This window comes from Gossypium raimondii, chromosome 10 (assembly GCF_025698545.1).
Source record: "Gossypium raimondii isolate GPD5lz chromosome 10, ASM2569854v1, whole genome shotgun sequence".
NCBI lineage: Eukaryota > Viridiplantae > Streptophyta > Magnoliopsida > Malvales > Malvaceae > Gossypium > Gossypium raimondii.
The window spans coordinates 1,924,898-1,944,309 of record NC_068574.1 but is presented as its reverse complement, the minus strand read 5'-3'; the positions used below and the strand labels follow the sequence as shown (position 1 = coordinate 1,944,309).

Below are 19,412 nucleotides of genomic sequence, written 5' to 3'. Positions count from 1 at the left end.
CTATCAACTTTAACCCTTATAATTTTCCTTTGTATCAATGATGTATTCGGATTCAAGTTTTCGGATCGTTTCAATCTGAGTTTCGATTGTACATCCGTAGACAAAACAAAACCCTAGAAATCGACAGAAGATTTTTTTTTTTTAAGAAAAATGCCTCAGGTGAAGATTATCGCCAAGAATTTCATGGACATGGTGGCTTCATTGCCCGCCATTAAGCTCGATTTGCTCTATCGTAATCAGTTCATTTGCGAAGCCATTCTCAGGTCTTCCCTCTCCCCCCCCCCCACTTTAATCCGTAACACTAAAGAAAACAAGGAATCTCTGAATTTATCGAAGCATTCGTTCATTGATCAGGTCGTTGCCGCCGCTGGCGAAGAAATACGTGTTACAAATGTTGTACATCGATATTCCCATAACATCCAAGTCGTTGCAGGAGTGGCTGCTTGCTGATGGATCATCTAAGCACAAAGTTGCGATCGATCGGTTGATTCAGCTAAGAGTATTTGAAGTAATTGATCGGTAAGCAATTGCAACTACTTTTTGCTTCATTTGCATCTGTTTTTCTTATTACCGTGCATTATAGGGAATTGGTCGTATGAACTGTGTTAATCAATCTTTATCTTTTTGTTAGGAAGAAGGAAACCACTTACAAGTTAAATTCCACGTTTCAGACTAATCTTCGAAAACATATGATATCTGGGTAAGTTTTTTTCCCCAGGTTAGAGGCTAGTTGTCAAAATGTAAGGGGCTAAAATTTTCTCTTTGTTATGTATTATGAGTTTACATACTTGTAAAACCCTTAAATTTGCCGGTTTAAATTATATTCTTCTTATTACTTAAATTACAGCCAATTCTATCACATACGTAGTTAATTTTTTGTTATGCCACTAGATTCCTTATGTTGTGTTATTGTTGTAGTAGTTATTTAAAGGATTATACTTTGCAGTGGTATTTTGCCAAGAGAACCGATGCCTCAAAGTGTTACTGCAAGGCTTCCAACCTCAGAGGAGCTTGATGCCTATGCACATGAGCAATGGGAGGTGTGACTTTCACCTATTTTTTTCATCGATTCATTGGCATAATTTATGTTCTTAATGGTAGTGTATGTGATGCGGAATTATGCAATTAGTTTTGAATTTGCTCAACTGTTTAGTTTTAATGTTTGAGCTGCTTCTTACTTCAGCTTTGTTAAGCAGTGTTTCTTGCTGCAACTTATAAGTTCAGGACAAGCCGAAAAATCAACGAGCTTCAGCTCTTCCATGATGAGAATTTTTCAGCGTGGTCTTTTGCGTCAGAGGTGCTAAATCCTGCCATGAACTTTAGCTTCATTTCTTTTATGCAATAGTTATTGAGGGTTCTATATCTCACGATTGGTGTCATGATGTCTTTATGTCTGTTTCTACAGAGATAAAGAAGCTCCAAGATTAACTGAGAGTGGTTTCCAATTCTTGGTGTGCATCATGAAACTCATGGCCCTTTTGCCTCTTTTCTGGTTGTCTGTCACCTAAAATTACTTCTCATCTGTGTAATTTACAGTTGATGGATACAAATGCTCAGCTTTGGTATATTATCAGAGAGTATATCTCCAATTCAGAGGTATATTTGATGAGATAATTATTTTGTTCTGCTTGGAACTTGTTTGTTAGAGCTATTGTGTTCTACTGTTGTTAAGTTCTTGAAGGGGAAATTAGCATGAATTTATTCTAAACTTTTATTTGGTATTGGTTTATTAGTATATATTATCCTCTTAAATGTGAATGTACCCTAGGGGGTGTGACTGTGCGCATGCACTAAAGTAATAGCTTGTGTATTCTTGTGTGCTTGAGCATTAGCAGCTACTTTTAGTTCAAGGGAAAAAGGTGCCATTTCCTATATGGGACTTTTGGTTGTACAAGTGTTTGTGGATTGATGGATCCATATACTGATAAGCTTAATGAAGGAAAAATAGAAATTGGCTCCTTGTCTTGGCCTCTTTACTTGAATTGGAAGACATTGATGCAACTATTTTTCTGTCATTTTGTAGCCTGTCTTTTTATCTTATGCTCGGACTTTCATGTTTTGGTGCAGGAGCAAGGTGTAGATCAAGCAGACTTAATTGCTTTTTTGCTAGAACTTAGTTTTCATACCCCTGGTGAGGTATGCCATATTCATTTATAACTTTTCCCTTGATCTATGATTGTTCATAGAAAATGTTTTTTGGAAGAAGCCTATGTTTGACATTTGTTTAATCCATGTTTTCTTAGCAAGTATCTACATTATTAATCTTAAAAAAAAAACTTTTGTTGTATTTTGTTATTTGAATAGACTCTTACTTCCTTTCGGTAATGCTTTCTTTTCTTGAGGTTCTTTAGATTTAACTTTTGTGAACTATTTGTTGGACATTTTCTATAAATTTGCTTTGTCTTGTCATAGGCATATAGTTTAGATACACTGACTGATGACCAGACAACTATGATCAAGGACCTTGCAGACTTGGGATTGGTCAAACTTCAGAAGGTTGTCCTAACTAAAGTTATTTTTTCTTATAGGAATACACAGATAAACTGTTTTAAGTAATGCTTTATGATGGTTTTATGGTATTTGCATATGTCCAGGGCAGGAAAGAGAGTTGGTTTATACCTACTAAATTAGCCACCAATCTTTCAGTGAGCTTAACAGATTCATCATCAAGAAAACAGGTATGGCTAATTAAGTTAGTTGTGTGAATACATGGCCTCTGATGTATTAACTGTTATCATTGTTTTCCCTAGCTGTGTTACACTTTACTCATGCAGTTCTTTTGCTATATAACTTCAGGGATTTGTTGTTGTGGAAACTAACTTTAGGATGTACGCATACTCATCATCTAAGTTGCACTGTGAAATTTTACGTCTATTCGCAAGGTATGAAGCAGTGAATCCTCAATGAACTTCCCATTTTATAACTTCGGATATCATTTTCCAGAATGGTTCCAGGGAAATGAAAATCACCCAGTGTCAAAAGCAAAAATTTCTTATTTTCCTCCAAAGTCTTTGGGGCCAGTAGGTGGAAATGTAACCACACAACCTTCTGATTAAAAATTAATTTCCCCTTCGATACCATTAAAAAAAGGTATCCAAATTGATTTAATGCTATTAGGAGTCTAGAGAAGTTAGAAATGTGGGAATACATTTTTAGTAAGTAAACAAGGGTCTGTTTCTGCTTGATTGAAAGAATAGCCAATTAATAATATCTTTTTGCTGATTCTAGCTCTCCACTTCTTTACCTACCCACTTCAGAAAGGCTCTTGAATTTACCTGTAATCTGCTGATTCACATATATAGCCAACCACTTTCACTGGCTTGTTCTAAGATTCTCAGCTTTATTACTGCTATACTAACTATTGAATTCTTCACTAAAACGATAATGTGCTCACATTTATAGGGTAGAGTATCAACTTCCAAACCTCATAGTTGGTGCAATAACAAAAGAAAGCCTCTATAATGCTTTTGAAAATGGCATTACTGCGGGGCAGGTTAGCATCCATTTCTATTTGCTCTTTGATATCCCAAATTGAAGGATCTAGACATGCAAGAAATCACACAATTGAAAAAAAGTAGCAACTTAAATTATCTAACATAGTCTAACCAGCTCCTTGTAACTCCTGAATACAGATAGTTACATTCCTTCAGCAGAACGCACATCCTCGAGTTGCTGAGAAATTACCATCGGTACCTGAAAATGTCACGGATCAGGTTGAATACTTAATCTGCTTAAATACTTTGGCTGTATTATGTGACTAATTCATTTAAACTTATACATCCCTGCTTCAAGGGAAGCATATCGAGTGTTAGCACTTTTCAGTTCGAAAGTAGATTACTCTAGGGATGTTCACATAGTTGCTCTTTTGTTGCAGATAAGATTGTGGGAAACTGATTTGAATAGAGTTGAGATGACTCCAGCTCATTTTTACGATGAATTTCCTTCAAGGGTAATATCGAGCCTCTTGATCTGAGTCATATATTTCTTTTATCTCTGAACATTATGTTATCATATCTTGGAATTGACTTCTTCCTCTATCGAACAGGATGTCTTTGAGGCTGCTTCCGACTTTGCTCGTATGCATAATGGTTTACTATGGGAAGATGCTAAGAAAATGCGTATGGTTGTCAAGGCAGAGATTCATATGCTTATGCGCGAGCATCTTCGTGGTCAAAACAAGTAGGTTGTATGCTTAGTATATAAAATCCAATCTCTCCATGACACCAGCCAAATGAGATTGTTCGAAGTTTTGGTAGGGAAAAAGGGTGCTAGGAATCTCTACTTAGCAAGAGCAGGGTCCTTGTATGAAAATTTCCTTTTTTATTGGAGGCTCTCAACCTAAATAAATTAGGAATGGGGGAGAAGAGCAGCTCATTTATTTTTAAGCTTTAAAATCAAAGGTTGATAGGATCCTTTATTTGTCACTGCACCCTGGCTTTGTATCTGCTATGGAGATTTTCAACGAAAGCACCTGTCAATAGTTTTATATTATCCAAATCAATTTTAGTATATTTAATGAAAGAAAGCAATATTTGAAGACAATCTTTTATAACCAAGGTTCTCAGTTTTCTATTTTTATTTATTGGTGGAATTTTACACTTACGAAGTAAACAGCTAATGAATTTTGGAATGTATGTTGGAAATTATATAAATGAGCAAAACTGCCCGCACGATGGGAGCAAAACCGGCCTTTAGGGCTTGTACTGAGCTTCCTATGGCTCGTGTTTGAGCCTTTGATGGCTTGTTTTTATCAAGCTAATAGAGGCTTGCTTTCTCGAGTTCGTGGCCTCGTGTTTTGTCTCATTTAATCTGAAGATCTTTTGTTGTTGGAGCTACGTCGAGATTCACTAAAAAGATTATGAACATTGGCATCGAAAACAACGTGTTTTTTTGGGATGTTTGTAATTTACTAGTTCTATTTTTTCGCTGTAGTAGGGTTTTTGGGATCAAGTGTTGTATCAGATATATATGCTATGATCTTCGATCACGCGTTGCATACCATTTTTTCGATGATGGTACACAAGGGTTCCTCTCTCAGTTTGACTTGAGTTTACTAGGGGTGTGTCATTATATGAACATCAGCCTCTGTATGCTAGGTTTGGGCTTGAGACCCTATTTTTATTTGGCTTTTGTGCAACCATTCCTAGTATTGGAATCTTCGTGGTTGAACAAAATAAAAGTCGGCATTTAAGTATACCATTTTGTTGCTGCCCAGGATCGAACTGGGGACCTTTAGTGTGTAAGACTAACGTGATAACCACTACACCACAGCAACGTCAGTGTCAGGAAATCCAAGTAATATTACTTATTATATAAATTCAAATATAAAAAGATGGGAAGTGTCATTGTTTGATAGTGTGACAAAATGTAAAAAGCCAAGCAACAAGAAAACAAACAGATAGTTTCCCAGAAATTTCCCCTCTCTCTCTCTCTTATCTCTCAATCATTCTTTCCATCATAGCCTTTTTTTGTCAATGGATTTGGCCATTTATCCCCCCCCCATGGTTCCTGTAGAAAACTGAAAAAGTTTATGTATTTAGATCTCAAAGATATAAACAAGTATAGCTTTTGGACATGTATAAATAATATAATTACTTAGATTATGCTTAGTTTATGTATTTTAGATCTCAAAGATTATGCTTTTGGACAACAAATATTACTTAAAGAAAATAATTTCTTCTATGCGAATACCAATAAGAAAAGAAACAAACAAAAAAAAGGTCACTGTTTCTTTGATTGATAAGCCATTACCCATTTGCCACACCAATTTTTCCTTGTCCTATATTCCCAAAGTCTATAGTGTTTATCTAAGATACCCCCGAAGTAGCTTCTTGTTAATCTTTCAGATTAGTGATCATAGAAAAAAAACCAGCTCTGGGGTTTTCTTTCTCTTAATGGCAAGAATCATAAAATCTTGCCTACAATCAGCTTTGAAATGTGTGAACCTGATAATGGCAATGGTGGGTATTGCTATGATTTTATATGGCTTTTGGATGGTAAGAATTTGGCAAAGAGACATGGGAGGCTCTTCATTTGATGATTTCAATTCCACTGCTCCATGGTACTATATTTATTTATATACAGAAAATCATTTTTCAGCTAATTTTACCAGTTTTTTTTCAGCTAATTACAAAAAACAAGTGCAGGTTTATATATACTTTTCTGGGCACAGGCATCACCTTATGCCTATTAACATGCTTAGGCCATATTGCTGCTGATACTGCAAATGGATTTTGCCTTTTCTGTGTATCCTTTTTTTGTTTTTCATTTTGTATGCTTTTGTTTGAGTTTGAAAATTTCTTTTCCAAGCAATGTATTTGTTGTTTCTTTAATGGTAGCAAAAAAGTACATGGTGATTATCTCAGTGCTTTTATTGGTAGAAACTGGAATTGCAGCTGATGTGCTCTTGAATTCTGAGTGGGAAAAGGTATATGAGACTTTTTTCCTCTATTTGCTTTATTGAAGGGAGGCTGAACTTGTTTTTCGGAAAAGTCTTCAAAGTGTCATTTATCGAGAGTTGACGGATCCCTCAATAGGTGGTCGGTATTGAGCCTAAGGTGTTTGAGTTTGGTTTTGTCTTCTTACTCCACGTAAAGCCTTGAGGGGTCCACGGGGTGGAAGCATCTCCCCCATCAAGGAAACGTGAGCATTTCCCATTATGTGCATATATGAATAATAAATTATTAGGGTCTAAGTGGAATTTTACCATTACACTAACGTGTAATTTCATAAAGATTTAAGGGACTAAAAGATAAATCTATCATTGGAGAGGGGGGAGGCAAGGCCACTACATGCCCCACTTTGTCTTCGTCCCCGTCGAGAAAATGCTCACATTTCTTTAGTGGGTGAGGCACTCTCACTCAGTGAACCCCTTGAGACTCTCTACAGAGTTAGGAGACAAAACCCGAGATAAAACCAAGCACAATTACCTTGGGACAATACCAACCATTGTTGAAAAGGGTCCTTCAACTCTTGACAATACTTCGAATACATCTCCCCTAGAGCAAGTTCAACCTCTCCTTGACGTGTTTCATTTCAATCCTTTTTTCGTTTCAAAGCATTTTAGTTTCAATTTCTTATCATTGGTTGATATGATACCAGGATTTGCCTGAAGATCCAACAGGAAGGTTCCATGATTTCAAAGAATTTGTTGAGTCCAATATTGACATCTTCAAATGGATTGGCTTCGTTATTTTCTTAGGACAGGTAACTTCATCTGCAAGTTTCATGAACTTAGATCACATGATAATGAAAGGATGTTTATTGGTTAAGTTTCCGACCCTCGTATTCACAGGGACTTTCAGTACTATCGGCTATGGCATTGAGAGCTTGTGGCCCTAACCAATGCTCAAACTATGATAGCGACGAAGAATTCAATCAAGCTAGGCTTCCTTTAATAAATAACCATCCTCAACAACCTGCTTATGTTATTGTAGACCCTCCTTTTGCCAATAAGAATGAAGCTTGGAATGTAAGTAACCCTTTTCCAACTTTTTCCTTTTTTGGCTTCTCTTTATTTAGGTAAAAGTATCGTAGAAATCATTGTACTAAGAGTCAAATTACATTTTCCCTCCTTTATTTAAAAAATGTACAAACTAGTCTATGTACATTTGATTAAAGAGCAAATTAGTTCTTTTAGTTAAAAATTTCATCTATACGTACTATTAAAAACAAGTGTGACTAATGAAATAATTAGACAGTGACATATAGTGTGTCACGTGTACATCATACTGACAGACATAGGCCAGCTTTTAACCATAAAAATAGATGAAATATTTAATAGAAATACTAATTTACTCTTTGATCTAACCTACAAGAACTAATTTACCCATTTTTTTAGTAAAGGGAACAAAATTCAATCTAACTCCTACTATAGGATACTCTCACCTTTATTTATCTTTTTGTTTTGTTATTTTTATTTAATGTTATTGATTTATCATTAAGCAGATGAACAAGTAAAGAAAAGGGTGTTGCCAAATTTTCATCATTCACAAATGAAAGCAGAGAACTCACCATGACAAAACACAACCAAGCTATGTATCCTTGATGCTCATGCCAGAAAACAAGTTTCAGCACTGAATTAAAAAGGTTAAATCCGTAAATTCATGTCGTTTTTTCGTTTTAAAGGTTCTAATAATTTGTATTATATAGATTTTGACACGTTCATACATTTGTGTCATGTGGTGTTTTTTTGTTGTTGTTCTTATATTGTATGCATAATTAAGACCCTATAAATTGTTGATGGGTTTTAAGGTAAGAAACTGTCCTGTTAAATATGCAAGTGAAATAGAAAATAGGTTAAAATATGTCATTAGTCCCTGTCCTTTGACAAAAGTTGATCTTTAATCCCTGTACTTTAAAAGTTCAAAATTATTAATTTTCATTAATCATATGCCCCATCACATGAATACCAACATACCAAATTGATGAATTTTGATGAAAAATACTTACAATTTCAATGCTAGGATTGGGATTTCTAAATAGAAAAAGCCAGACTTAATTCTAAGCATTTTAAGTATAGGGACAAATTCGTAAATTTTGTCAAGTACAGAGACTAACAGCATATTTTAGCCTAGAAAATAACCAAACATAACCTGTTTCAAATGTTCAAAGATAACATTGTGAAATAAAACAATAAGCAATCTTTAAAAGATTAATCAATGAACGAACTTAGCTCAGTCATCTAAAAACTACATAATAGAATCTTAATACCTCAACAATGTTTACAAAACAATATTTGAGCCTTAAAATGCAAGTAAACCCCATACTGAAACACAGAAAGGCAAAACAGAAAACAAAAAGATCCCAAATGGGGAGGGGGGGGGGGGAACACATCACCTATTCAGATTTTTTCGAGATCTTCCTCTTCATTCGGCTAAACGGTCCGACGGTTTGATCCATTATGTACATGTAAATAACTTGGCTCCATGATTTATACGATTCCAAGCCTTCGTAATACTCGGGTGCGATTTCTTTCACCTTATGTAGCTTATACCCAGGGATCCTAGGGAAATCATGATGTTCATTGTGATAGCCAACACTCCATGTCAAAAGATTAAGAGGACCATAATAAGAATAAGTCTCTTGTTCGGGTTTAAACACATAATGTTCGGAGATAAAATGTCCTGCCATCGGGTGCATTCCACCACCAACGAATGTCGAAAGGATCAAATAAGCGAAAGATTTCCACCCGTGAAAGTAAACCATGGTCACATCGAGGGCGAGCTGAGAGAATAAGTTTATGAACTCCCAGCAACCAGGGGGTTTCGGTTTGAGAAACAAAGGTCGGAGCGCATAGAAGAAGAGTTGGAAGATAACCCATATGGATTTTGAGAAAGCATTGGTCACAACACGGGCTTCAACGTAGCTTGGAACATCCATGTCGATGCCGTCTACCCCTTGGAAACGATGATGTTCGAGGTGATACTTTTGGAAAGTGATGGACATAGGTACACCGATAGGGAGGTTAGCGAAAATCCCAAGCCAACGGTTGTAGATCGGAGTTGAGAAGGCAAGGTTGTGGCTAAGTTCATGGATGGCTAAGAAGAGATTGTGGTTGAGGAATGAGCCAAAGAAATAAGCAATTATCAATATTTTTAGCCAACTAGCATCATGGAGGATAGTGGCAGTCCATAGTTGAATCAAAACAACCACACCAATCTGCAAAATGCATAAAGTTTCAAGGTTTAATCTTTATATTCATTTATATAATTCATTTCAAATGGGTCTATCATTTCAAAGTCCCAAGGAAAAAAAAGTTAAAATATGCTTATAATCCCTATACTTTTCAAAATTTAGGAATTTAGTCTCTATTTCAAGGAATTTAGTCCCTCTGCTTTTCAGATTTCAAAATTTAGACAACCGTTAATAATGTTACAATGTTTTTGTTAAATTCAGGTTAATTACAATTTTTTAATTACACTACTAGCGAGTGAGTGGTATTTTATTTCAAAATGTAATAGCTACAAATTTAACAAAAAAAAATATTAATAGTGTTACTAGTTTATACTGAATTTTGAAATCTAAAAAATAAAAGACTAAAATTCTATATAAATACAAGTATAGAAACTAAATTCCTAATTTCCATAAAGTACAGGGGCTAGAGGCACATTGAAACCTAAAAGAAGTTTGGGTTTTGATGAAAACTACAACTAAAGGCTAAAGTTCATGAGCTCATGGTAGAAGTGCCAAAGTTCATGAGAGAGCTTAATTCCAATCAATGTGAACCAAAAGATGACTTTTTTTTTTTAAATCCCAAAACAGAAAAAGGAAAAAGAATCCAGATTTCCATTTAAGTATGAACAAAACAGAGAAAAAAAATTGAATAATGAGATGAAAAAAAGACAAGTATATGGCAGTCCATAGCTGAAGCAAAATGCATAGGTTTCAAGGTTTGATATTTTTAAACATATATATATATATATATATATATATATATATATTCCTAGTAAAAATTGAATAGTGACTCTTTCTAAAACCCCAGATTTCCATTGAATTAAATGAACAAAACAGAGAGAAAAATAAATCAGAACCAGAACCAAAACAGAAAAAAAAAATTCAAGGCCCAGATCTCCGTTTAAGTAAATATGAACAAAACGAAGTTAAAAAAAAATCAATATCCAATAAACTTAACCAGCTACATTGCTTGGGGATCTAAAAAAATCAGTAAAAAATTTTGAAGAACGAGATTCAAAAATTTTTGAAGGATATTAACATATATACCTTAAGGAAAGCAAAGGGATCTGGACCAAAAAGCTCTTTAATTTGAGGGTATTTAGAGAGGATCTGACGTCTCCTTGAAGCATGAGGTTCATCTGTATATGACCAAAAGAAATCATTCGCCATTGCTAATCCTTCATCTTTCTCTTCCATTCTCTTGTCCCCTCCTTTCCCCATTTTCTTTCTCTATTTTTTTTCCCTCCAAAGTCCAAATCCCTTTATGTTTCCTTCCTCTCTTTTTTCCCTCTTTTCCTTCTTGTATCTGTTTTTTTCAATGCGAAGTTTGTGCCTTCCTTTTTTTGTGTATGATAATATATAATAAAAAAAAAACCGCCAGAAAAGAAGGAATTTTTTATTTTTTATTTTTGCATTTTAAGGAGTTTTTTACGTGTATTATCGATTGAACGGTCTTCACTCTTCCACGGTTTAAAAATATCCAGCTTGTATTTTGAGACTTTTTCTTATTTGGGTTAATATGCTATTTGGTACTTGAGTTTACCTTTAGTGTTCAGTTTAATACTTAAATTTTTTTCTGGTCCTTCATGTTTAATTTGGTGCCTAGACTAAATGGCGTTATGTGACCCAATGAATATTTGGCTTGTGTGCTCTAGTAAAAAGGTATATAAGTACTTAATGAGACAAAAAAGTATTATTATTTGAATTAGATCGATTGATCTGTCAAATTGATTAGATCAAAAACCAATCGATATACCATTATGGTTTAACTAGTTTTTGAATGAATCGCTCGGAACCATTTGAATCGAGACAAAAGAAATTAGTTGAACTGATTTTATAACTTTTCATTTTTATGAATTTTTAATAGTTTATTTAATTGAACTGAATTGGTGGTTGAATTGATTTGACCACTGGTCCAATTTTTAGAACCATGAAAAAAAGTTGAAATACCAAATTAAACATTGAAATCAAACTCAAATACTTAATTAGGACAAAAATAACTCAAATATCAAATTGAAAACACTTATACACTAAATTAAACATTAAAGCCAAATTTATGTATCAAATTGAAAAAAATCAGATACCAATTTGAATACTAAAGTAAAATTTAGATACAAAATAATATATTAAACCTTTTCATTTTGATTTACTTTAATGCTTTCGGGACAACATATATGTTTGAGCGCTGTGATTTTTTTTTCTATAAAGAAGTTTATAAACTGTAAAAATAGTCACTTTTGTTTATCTCAAATTGTATTTTAGTCAATTGTTTTGTTACGAAGTGGTCACTCTACCGTTAAGTTCCGTTATCTCCTTAACGGCGATCTTACGTGGCAGTCCAAATGGGTTTAAAATGTCAACTTGGATGTCCTACGTAGCAGTCCAAATTAAATTTATTTAATTTAAAATATATTTTCATCCCAGCAACTGGACATCTAAGTTGGCATTTAAAACACATTTGGACTACCACGTAGGACTACTGTTAGGGAGATAATAGAGTTTAACGGTAGATTGATCATTTTGTAACGAAAACGATAACATAAGTAACTAAAACGTAACATCTCAAATATAAGTGACTAAAATGTAATCTGATGCAAGCAAAAGTGACTATTTTGATAGTTTACCTTAAAAAAATATTATCATGAAGAATATTACTTTTTGATCCTATTGGATTTTTTCACAATCATCGTATTGGATTTAAAAGAATTCAAGCTCAAACATTAGGGGTTCGAATTTTTTGGATCAATTTTTGAATGTTGTATAGTGTACAAGAAAACCAAAAACTTTTGGAGTGATTTAGGTTCAACTTAAAATAGCAGTAGATTTTGTACTTTTCAAAATTAGAAATTTAGTCCATGTATTTCTATTTTATGAAATTTAGTTTATCTATTTTCAAATTTCAAAATTTAAGTCTAACTGTTAACCTTGTTAAATTTATTGTTGTAACATTTTTAATTAAAAAATTTACTTGGTAACCATGTAATTAAAATGACTTTGAAATTAAGTTGAATTTAACAAAAAAATTTAATAGTGTTTAACAGTAAGACTTAAAATTTAAAATTTGAAAAATATAGAGATTAAATTCCATAAAAAATACAAAGACTAAAATCCTGATCTTTGAAAAGTACAGGGACTTGTAACACATTTTAACCATAATAGTTACAAGCCAGGCTGTTTTCCAAAACAGTGGAAAGGAAAAAACAATTAACAAGCCATGTGATCAAACATCAATTTGGCACAATATTGCAACATGCTCGTTGTTCGGCATATTCTTTAAAGGTTAAATTTGGTTATTAGTCCTTATATTTGTAAAAGTTGTGAATTTAATATCTATAATTTGATCAATTTCATTCCTTATACTTCTCAAATTTTGAAATTTAAGTCCTCAGCCCAATAGAAGTTGTTAATTCTGTTTGGTTAAATTCAATGATTAGTCTTGTACTATGCATATATTTGTAAATTAATCTATACTTTTCAATTAGATCATTCTAAATCTCTTTACCTTCCAAATTTTGAAATTTCATTCTTAACCCAAATGATAATCGTTAATTTATTAACTAAATTTTTATCGAGTAATATATTAAAATAACAAACTAACACAACATTGCATACATGACAATATGCTTAACGCATCACATTTTGCAAATAGTATAACCTAATTAAATGAATTTAACAGATATCGTTTGGTAAAGTTTGAAATTTTAAATTTTAAAAATAATGGAACTAAAATGACTAAATTAAAGTACAGAGACTAAATTCAGAACTTTTGCAAAATACAATAACTAATAACAGAATTTAACCTTCTTTAAAACACTACCATAGATTAGCTTTATATCAAGTTGTTGAGCATATTCCTTTGAAACATTTTTTTCCAGTTGGGGTTAATATAACTGTTAGTCCTTGGTAATTTTTTTCACTTCAATACTTGGAACCACTTTTTTATTCACTTTAGTATTTAAACTTAGCAACTAAGTTCATTTTGATCCTAAACTTGGATTTCATCAAGATTTAATGATGTGGCACTTTGAGATTGTGGCACATCATCACCTAAAATTAAAAAACAATGAACCTATTCTCAATTATGACACAATATTAGAGTGTTAAGTCATCAAACTTTTACATTTGCCAAGTTTAGAAACCAAAATGAATCTATTGCCAAATTCAAGTATCAAAGTGGACCTAATTGGCAAGTTTAGGGACTAAAAATTATATTAACAGTTTCAGATATTCCTATGTTTCAGTATTATTCATCTCATTTCCAGGAATCTGCAAACCTCAAAAGAACAAGAAGCTCAAAAAGAAATAGAACTAAGAATCAAACAAGACAACATATGGTTTTGGCAAAAGGATTTTATTACATTTAATCATCAAACATAAAAGGCTATACAAGCATGTACAAAATGTACTAAATACAGTTTTTCTTTGTGGATCCTACATGAACTATATATACCTCAACTTCAGCACCAGCCCACAATAACTCGGGCATGGTCTTTTTGCCTATGGTGAGAAGTGGGAATAAAGGCATTGCATATACTAGATTAGCTAAATTTGCCAAATCGAGTGATTCGGTCCTTATGTAATCAAGAAAATACGATTAGAAAATCCTCAGTAAAAATACCATGGAGGCTTCTGTATTAGGAGTAGGATTACATTTTGCCTCCTCTACTTAAAAAATGAGCAAATTAGTCCATGTACGTTAAATCAAAGAGCAAATTAGTCCTTTTGTTAAAATTTCAAAACTGATCCTTGTACATTAGCATGAGGTACACATGGCACGTCACGTGTTACTGTTTGGTTATTTCATTAGCCATACTAGTTTTTATCAGTACAGATTTTTAACAGAAAGGGCTAACTTGTTTTTTGATCTGATGTACACGGACTTATTTGTCCATTTTTTTAGTAGAGGGGCAAAATAAAATCTGACTTCTAGTATTAAGGGCTTCCATAGTACTTCTACCCGAAATGCTCTGATCGTGGAGCCGATGTTTTAGACTATATTTAATCACTTTAAATGAGAATCATAAGTATCAAAAATGGTAGCAGGGATAATAAGTGGTAACTTATCTATGTACGTGAAAAGCCTTCTAAGATTCTCCCTTGTCACTGTGGCCATGTCGATTATATCCCGGCTGTCTGTATATACCCAAAGATCCCCCGAGTTAACTCTTTTGAGACTATCACGACAGAAAGGGCACGACTGCGATCTTGACCGCCTGCAATTCGTTGAAACAGATTGTTATTCAAGAATTAGCAAAACGGGAAACTATAAACCGAGTTTAAGGCAACCTGCAAGTAATCTATCCATTGACAGTCACTAAACACAACCGAGAACATTTACCGGGTTATTGTTCTAGAATACTAGCCATACTGGTCAGCAGTCCTTGTCTATTTGAACTGTGATCGATGAGGTACGAGTTTTGCTTTTACCATTATGTGGTAAAGCGATTTGCTTAAACCGAGGACACCTTAACTAAATGATGACATCAACAGTTTTTCAAACCCGATTCCTAGATGGAGGATACAGTTTGAAAACAAGCATGATAGGAAGTCAAGGAACTCGACAGAAGACCAAAATACGTTTCAATTACTCGAAAGCTATATGGATTACGGGAGACATGAACGGTTCCTTCTTTAAGAAAATGTAAAGGAAACATCATATTCTCCATTCTGCATGCCGTATCACAACAAAAATCAACACTTTTGATGTCAAAACATGAGGATTTAAGAGGATGTCGGCATGGTTGGATGAATTATGAGCAGACAAAATGTAAGAAGTGAAAGGAAATAAGAGGATTGAAGGCATGGAAGAGGAAGAATACCATTCCCGATAACATTTCAAGCACATGGTGTGATTACAGTTCGGTAGCAACATTTTACTGTTTGTTTCCATGCATATTCCACATTCTTCTTCTCTTTCGAAATCAATATCGGTAAGCTGCTTATACTCTTCATCTTCTCTTCTACGATACCTTTCCACGCATGCCGCTTTCTGTTGTTTATCTTCACTATCGGTGACACCGCTCTGAAGTTGCAGCAAAGAGGGATAGATAACAGCTGGACACATAGGAATTGAGAACCATTAGTTCTACTAGGGGTGTAATCAAGCCGAGCCGAGCCCAAATACTACCAAACTCGAGTTCGATATTCAGCTCGTTTACCAATTTTTGTACTTAAGCTCAAACTTGGCTCGATAATTAAGCTTAAAGTTAATCATATATATCAAAGGCAATAACATAATTTAATAGTATAAAAGTATGAAAAGCACAATAAGGCTTGAGAGCCTTTCGAGCCAAGTATTACTAAGCTTGAATTCGGCTTAATTGACATCTCGAGCTACTCGAGCTCAGCTCGATAATTACCAAATCAAGTTTAAATTTTTTCGAGTCAAACTTGAGTAGCTTGCGAGCACCAATATCTCATTTACACCCCTAAGTTCTACACATGCACCAAACAGCAAAAGACTCGGATGGAGAAAGATACTGTAGAATTCTCGGATGCTTGCTTTCCTTTCATGTGTAGACATCGTGGTAGTTCCATCCACATAAACCTGCAGAATGTGATATATGGTGACGAAATCAACTGATTTTCACCGTAAAAAACTACGAGCTATACGTAAAGTAACAAACTATAACCTTGTAAATTAGTATTCTTAACAATCCAAGGGCTCCTGCAAGGTGAAAATCAGTCCACTGCACCAAAAATAAGAAGAGGTGCGCGGCCGGACTATACGACATCCTCATTTGAAGACATGCACCATCATATTCCCTCGGAAAATCCGATGCCCTGCAACACAAGAAGCCGGCGTTTAAGCCAAATGAGAAGAATATAATGATAAATATGGATCAAAATATATCGGTGAAATACTAGTAAAAAATATCATAGAGACATTTGTATTAGGAGCCACATTGCATGTTGTCTCTCTACTTAAAAAATGACCAAATTAGTCCCTGTTAGATTAAAAAGTAAATTAGTCTTTCTGTTTACTGTTAAAAGTTAGTCCATAAAATGAGGTACATGTGGCATGCCATATCTGTTTATTCTATCAATAATGTCAGTTTTTAATGGTAGAAATGGGCGAAAATTTTAATTAAAAGGATTAATTGCTCTTTAATTTAACATACGTGGACTAATTTGTTTATTTTTAAAATAAAGAAGATAAAATACAATCTGACCCTAATACATTGTGTGAATATTACTTTTACCTGAAATAGTGAAATATGTGAAAATTCACACTGCTGCAAAGCAGAAATACATGTTTTTTTTCTAGCAGTTCACTTCTATTTAAACTTCAAAATAGCTAATTTTAAAATAAAATGCGCACTTCATGAGCTAAAGAAAAAACTATTTAGGGAAAAAACCTCTCTTAGTCTTTCTCAATTTCGAAATTGAGCAAAATGGTCCCTTTCAAACAAAAATTAAAGCAATTTAATCCCTGTTAATTTTGAAAGTGAGTAATTAAAGACAATTAATCATGGCATTAATGTTTTCAGACATAATTTTGATTGGTATAATAACAAATTTAGCTCTTAATGTTTATATATTTTATCAATTTGGTCCGATTCTAAAAATCTACAAATTTAACCTCAACATTAGCACAAATGTTGCAGGCTAAATTTGTTAAATCATTACTAAATTGATAGAAAATAATAAAATGGTGATTAATTGGCCTTAATTGCTCATTTTCAAATTTGACTATTAAATTGTTCCAATATTTTTTAGAGGAATCAATTTGTTCAACTTCAAAATCTGAGAGATTTTTTACCAATGATTTAACACCCAAATTTTGTTTCTAAAAAAAAGGGCAAAGAATCAAACATGGAATGCCTAAGAGCAACTAAAAATAGGAAATTGTTACAGTTAACCAATACAGAATTCACAATAATTATTCAAACAAAAAAAAAAAGAGTTTCACGTTTTATCAACAGTATCATTCATTCCCAAACAAAAATCAAAGCAAAGACAAACAAAAATTCTCCAAAAAATAAGAATAATCCAAACCGTTAAAAAACAAGAAAAATCAAACCCAGAAAATTTCTTTCAAAACAAACACACTTACAGAGTATTAGCATGTTGAATATCAGCTTCAAGCACTTTAAGAGAATCCTTGAAAGATTTTCGCATAGAACTTGTGTACATCTCTAAGAAAAAACAATCAAATTCCAATCAATCCTTCACCCCTCAAAAAATAAACCCTAATTTCCTTCTCTAAGCTTAGCTTTTATTTGACAGTGTCTTTTAAGGCGTCTTTCACTTTCAATATTGGTGGTGGTGGTTCTAAATTCTAGGTAGCCATGACAGTCAAATAGTACTTTGTCTTGACAGTCCGTGACACGCGCCTTATCCGATACCCAAAAAATTGTCCCACTTATAATAATATCTTTATCAGAATCTAATTTGATGAATTTTTGGATTGTTTTTTCCTTCTTTTAGGAAGTTTTGTCTGCCACCTTTTTCACCCTTTTGCTTTCGGTAGCTTTTGTTTTACACTTTCTTTGAACATTGACAATTTTACGTTTTACGTTTCTTAGAGTAAATTACACTAAGATTACTGAATTATGAATAAATTTATGATTTAATCGTTTAATTTTAAAAAATTATTAAATAATTATTAAATTATTTAAAAGTTAAGTCATTATATGTCCTTTTTTATTTGCACCGTTGCACTGTTATACTAATCCAAAGCTCTCATTTCTAGTAGAGTATCTAGAGAGGCTAGCAGGAGTCCCGACTCCCTAAAATAAAAAATTATCTATTTAAGTCCTTTAGAAATTTTAAAATTTTAAATTAATAAAGTTAATTTTACTTTGACCCCTTAAAATTAATAAAATTTTGATTTAATCCTTTAAAATTTATAAAGATATAGGCTATTAAAAATTAAAATTTAATTTCAGTCCTCCTAAAAAATTTTCTAGCTTCGCCCCTACTCATTTCGCTTCACTTTTATAGTTTAGTTTTTTCATGAAACAACTTTGAAAGTCGTAAATCTACGAATCAAAATCCAACAGCTTTCTTCTCCAATCTTCTACACTGATCGTAAGATCGACATGGATTTAAGGTATGTTCTTCTACTCTTTGATGGGTATTAATCTACCGTACTAATTGTCGAATTGTCGCTTGAAGATCGCTAGCTAGACTTAAACAAAAAAAACTTTATCAACCCGGTAACTTAAATAAAATTTTCAGAATAACTCAATGACTTAAATGAAAACTTTTGAATAGTTCAATGATCATTTTGTAACTTTTTGAAGTTGAGTGATCAATATGTAAACTTGCTAATAGTTTAGTGACCTTGGATATAATTTACCATTTTTTATAAAAACAACATTTATTCCTTAAGTTTAGCATTTTTTCCCCTAATTTGGTCTTTAATTTTTTATAATTTTTTTTGGAAGTTGATAACTTTTTTTATTTGATCCCTAAACATTGTTAAGACACAATGATGTGGGGCTCTGAAATTGTGTCACGTAATCACCTAAAATTTTTAAAAATATATAAAATCTAAAATATAAAAAAAGTATTATAAATTATTTTTTTTCTAAGAAAATGTTCATGGCACGACAATCTCGAAGTGCTAATCTCAAAGTGCCTTAACAAAATTCATGTTTAAGGACCAGATAGGAAAAGGCTACCAAATTTCAAAATTAACTTGGACCATAAAAGAAAGATTAAGAGCCAAGATGAAAAATGTTCAACTTCAATGACTAAAGCCTCCTTTGGATGGACGGTGGAATCTTTTA

At 33.2% G+C, this 19,412-nt stretch overlaps 4 protein-coding genes and 1 non-coding gene across 6 annotated transcripts; 2 read left to right on the top strand and 3 right to left on the bottom strand.

Moving 5' to 3' along the window:
* The first annotated feature begins 42 nt into the window (after window positions 1-42).
* On the top strand, window positions 43-4,542 carry LOC105777878 (general transcription and DNA repair factor IIH subunit TFB2). The gene is made up of 15 exons (XM_012601373.2): window positions 43-263; window positions 355-519; window positions 632-700; window positions 947-1,040; window positions 1,197-1,297; window positions 1,406-1,451; window positions 1,537-1,596; window positions 2,068-2,136; window positions 2,413-2,496; window positions 2,595-2,678; window positions 2,797-2,882; window positions 3,403-3,493; window positions 3,633-3,713; window positions 3,875-3,949; window positions 4,046-4,542. Exons 1-15 carry the CDS (start codon window positions 151-153, stop codon window positions 4,181-4,183), a joined length of 1,356 nt encoding a protein of 451 aa, XP_012456827.1. The 5' UTR covers window positions 43-150; the 3' UTR covers window positions 4,184-4,542.
* A 660-nt stretch (window positions 4,543-5,202) lies between these two features.
* TRNAV-UAC (transfer RNA valine (anticodon UAC)) lies at window positions 5,203-5,275 on the bottom strand. The gene has a single exon. It is a non-coding gene; the product is annotated as a tRNA-Val (tRNA).
* A 224-nt stretch (window positions 5,276-5,499) lies between these two features.
* On the top strand, window positions 5,500-8,306 carry LOC105776713 (tetraspanin-19). Its single transcript, XM_052622611.1, has 6 exons — window positions 5,500-6,061; window positions 6,147-6,246; window positions 6,347-6,427; window positions 7,102-7,206; window positions 7,295-7,471; window positions 7,948-8,306. The coding sequence occupies exons 1-6, from the start codon at window positions 5,637-5,639 to the stop codon at window positions 7,957-7,959; spliced, it is 900 nt and encodes a 299-aa protein (XP_052478571.1). The 5' UTR covers window positions 5,500-5,636; the 3' UTR covers window positions 7,960-8,306.
* Window positions 8,307-8,684: 378 nt separating this feature from the next.
* On the bottom strand, window positions 8,685-11,022 carry LOC105776712 (sphingolipid delta(4)-desaturase DES1-like). Its single transcript, XM_012599568.2, has 2 exons — window positions 10,723-11,022; window positions 8,685-9,660 (listed from the first exon to the last, which is right to left on the bottom strand). Exons 1-2 carry the CDS (start codon window positions 10,894-10,896, stop codon window positions 8,839-8,841), a joined length of 996 nt encoding a protein of 331 aa, XP_012455022.1. The 5' UTR covers window positions 10,897-11,022; the 3' UTR covers window positions 8,685-8,838.
* A 2,985-nt stretch (window positions 11,023-14,007) lies between these two features.
* Window positions 14,008-17,980, bottom strand: LOC105776714 (E3 ubiquitin-protein ligase AIRP2). 2 transcript variants are annotated; one of them, XM_052622928.1, is made up of 5 exons: window positions 17,732-17,980; window positions 16,308-16,458; window positions 16,066-16,222; window positions 15,495-15,729; window positions 14,008-14,888 (listed from the first exon to the last, which is right to left on the bottom strand). In XM_052622928.1, exons 1-5 carry the CDS (start codon window positions 17,809-17,811, stop codon window positions 14,678-14,680), a joined length of 834 nt encoding a protein of 277 aa, XP_052478888.1. In that variant the 5' UTR covers window positions 17,812-17,980; the 3' UTR covers window positions 14,008-14,677. The 2 variants fall into 2 exon arrangements, with proteins under 2 accessions (XP_052478888.1, XP_012455024.1); XM_012599570.2 differs by having other exon boundaries at window positions 16,156-16,222; window positions 17,732-17,969.
* Between the last annotated feature and the right edge of the window lie 1,432 nt (window positions 17,981-19,412).

Bases quoted from the DNA above. Each gene is read 5' to 3' on its own strand.
- LOC105776712 (XM_012599568.2), bottom strand. From the start codon at position 10,896: ATGGGGAAAGGAGGGGACAAGAGAATGGAAGAGAAAGATGAAGGATTA. The intron at 9,661-10,722 runs GTATATATGTTA...TGCATTTTGCAG, and splicing joins ATCCCTTTGCTTTCCTTAAG to ATTGGTGTGGTTGTTTTGAT.
- LOC105776713 (XM_052622611.1), top strand. From the start codon at position 5,637: ATGCTTTTGGACAACAAATATTACTTAAAGAAAATAATTTCTTCTATG. The intron at 6,062-6,146 runs GTACTATATTTA...AAACAAGTGCAG, and splicing joins TTCAATTCCACTGCTCCATG to GTTTATATATACTTTTCTGG. The intron at 6,428-7,101 runs GTATATGAGACT...ATATGATACCAG, and splicing joins TGAATTCTGAGTGGGAAAAG to GATTTGCCTGAAGATCCAAC.
- LOC105776714 (XM_052622928.1), bottom strand. From the start codon at position 17,811: ATGTACACAAGTTCTATGCGAAAATCTTTCAAGGATTCTCTTAAAGTG. The intron at 15,730-16,065 runs GTTTGACTCGAA...CTATGTGTCCAG, and splicing joins GGTGCTCGCAAGCTACTCAA to CTGTTATCTATCCCTCTTTG. The intron at 14,889-15,494 runs GTATTCTTCCTC...AACGAATTGCAG, and splicing joins TTGAAATGTTATCGGGAATG to GCGGTCAAGATCGCAGTCGT.
- LOC105777878 (XM_012601373.2), top strand. From the start codon at position 151: ATGCCTCAGGTGAAGATTATCGCCAAGAATTTCATGGACATGGTGGCT. The intron at 264-354 runs GTCTTCCCTCTC...TTCATTGATCAG, and splicing joins ATTTGCGAAGCCATTCTCAG to GTCGTTGCCGCCGCTGGCGA. The intron at 2,497-2,594 runs GTTGTCCTAACT...GCATATGTCCAG, and splicing joins GATTGGTCAAACTTCAGAAG to GGCAGGAAAGAGAGTTGGTT.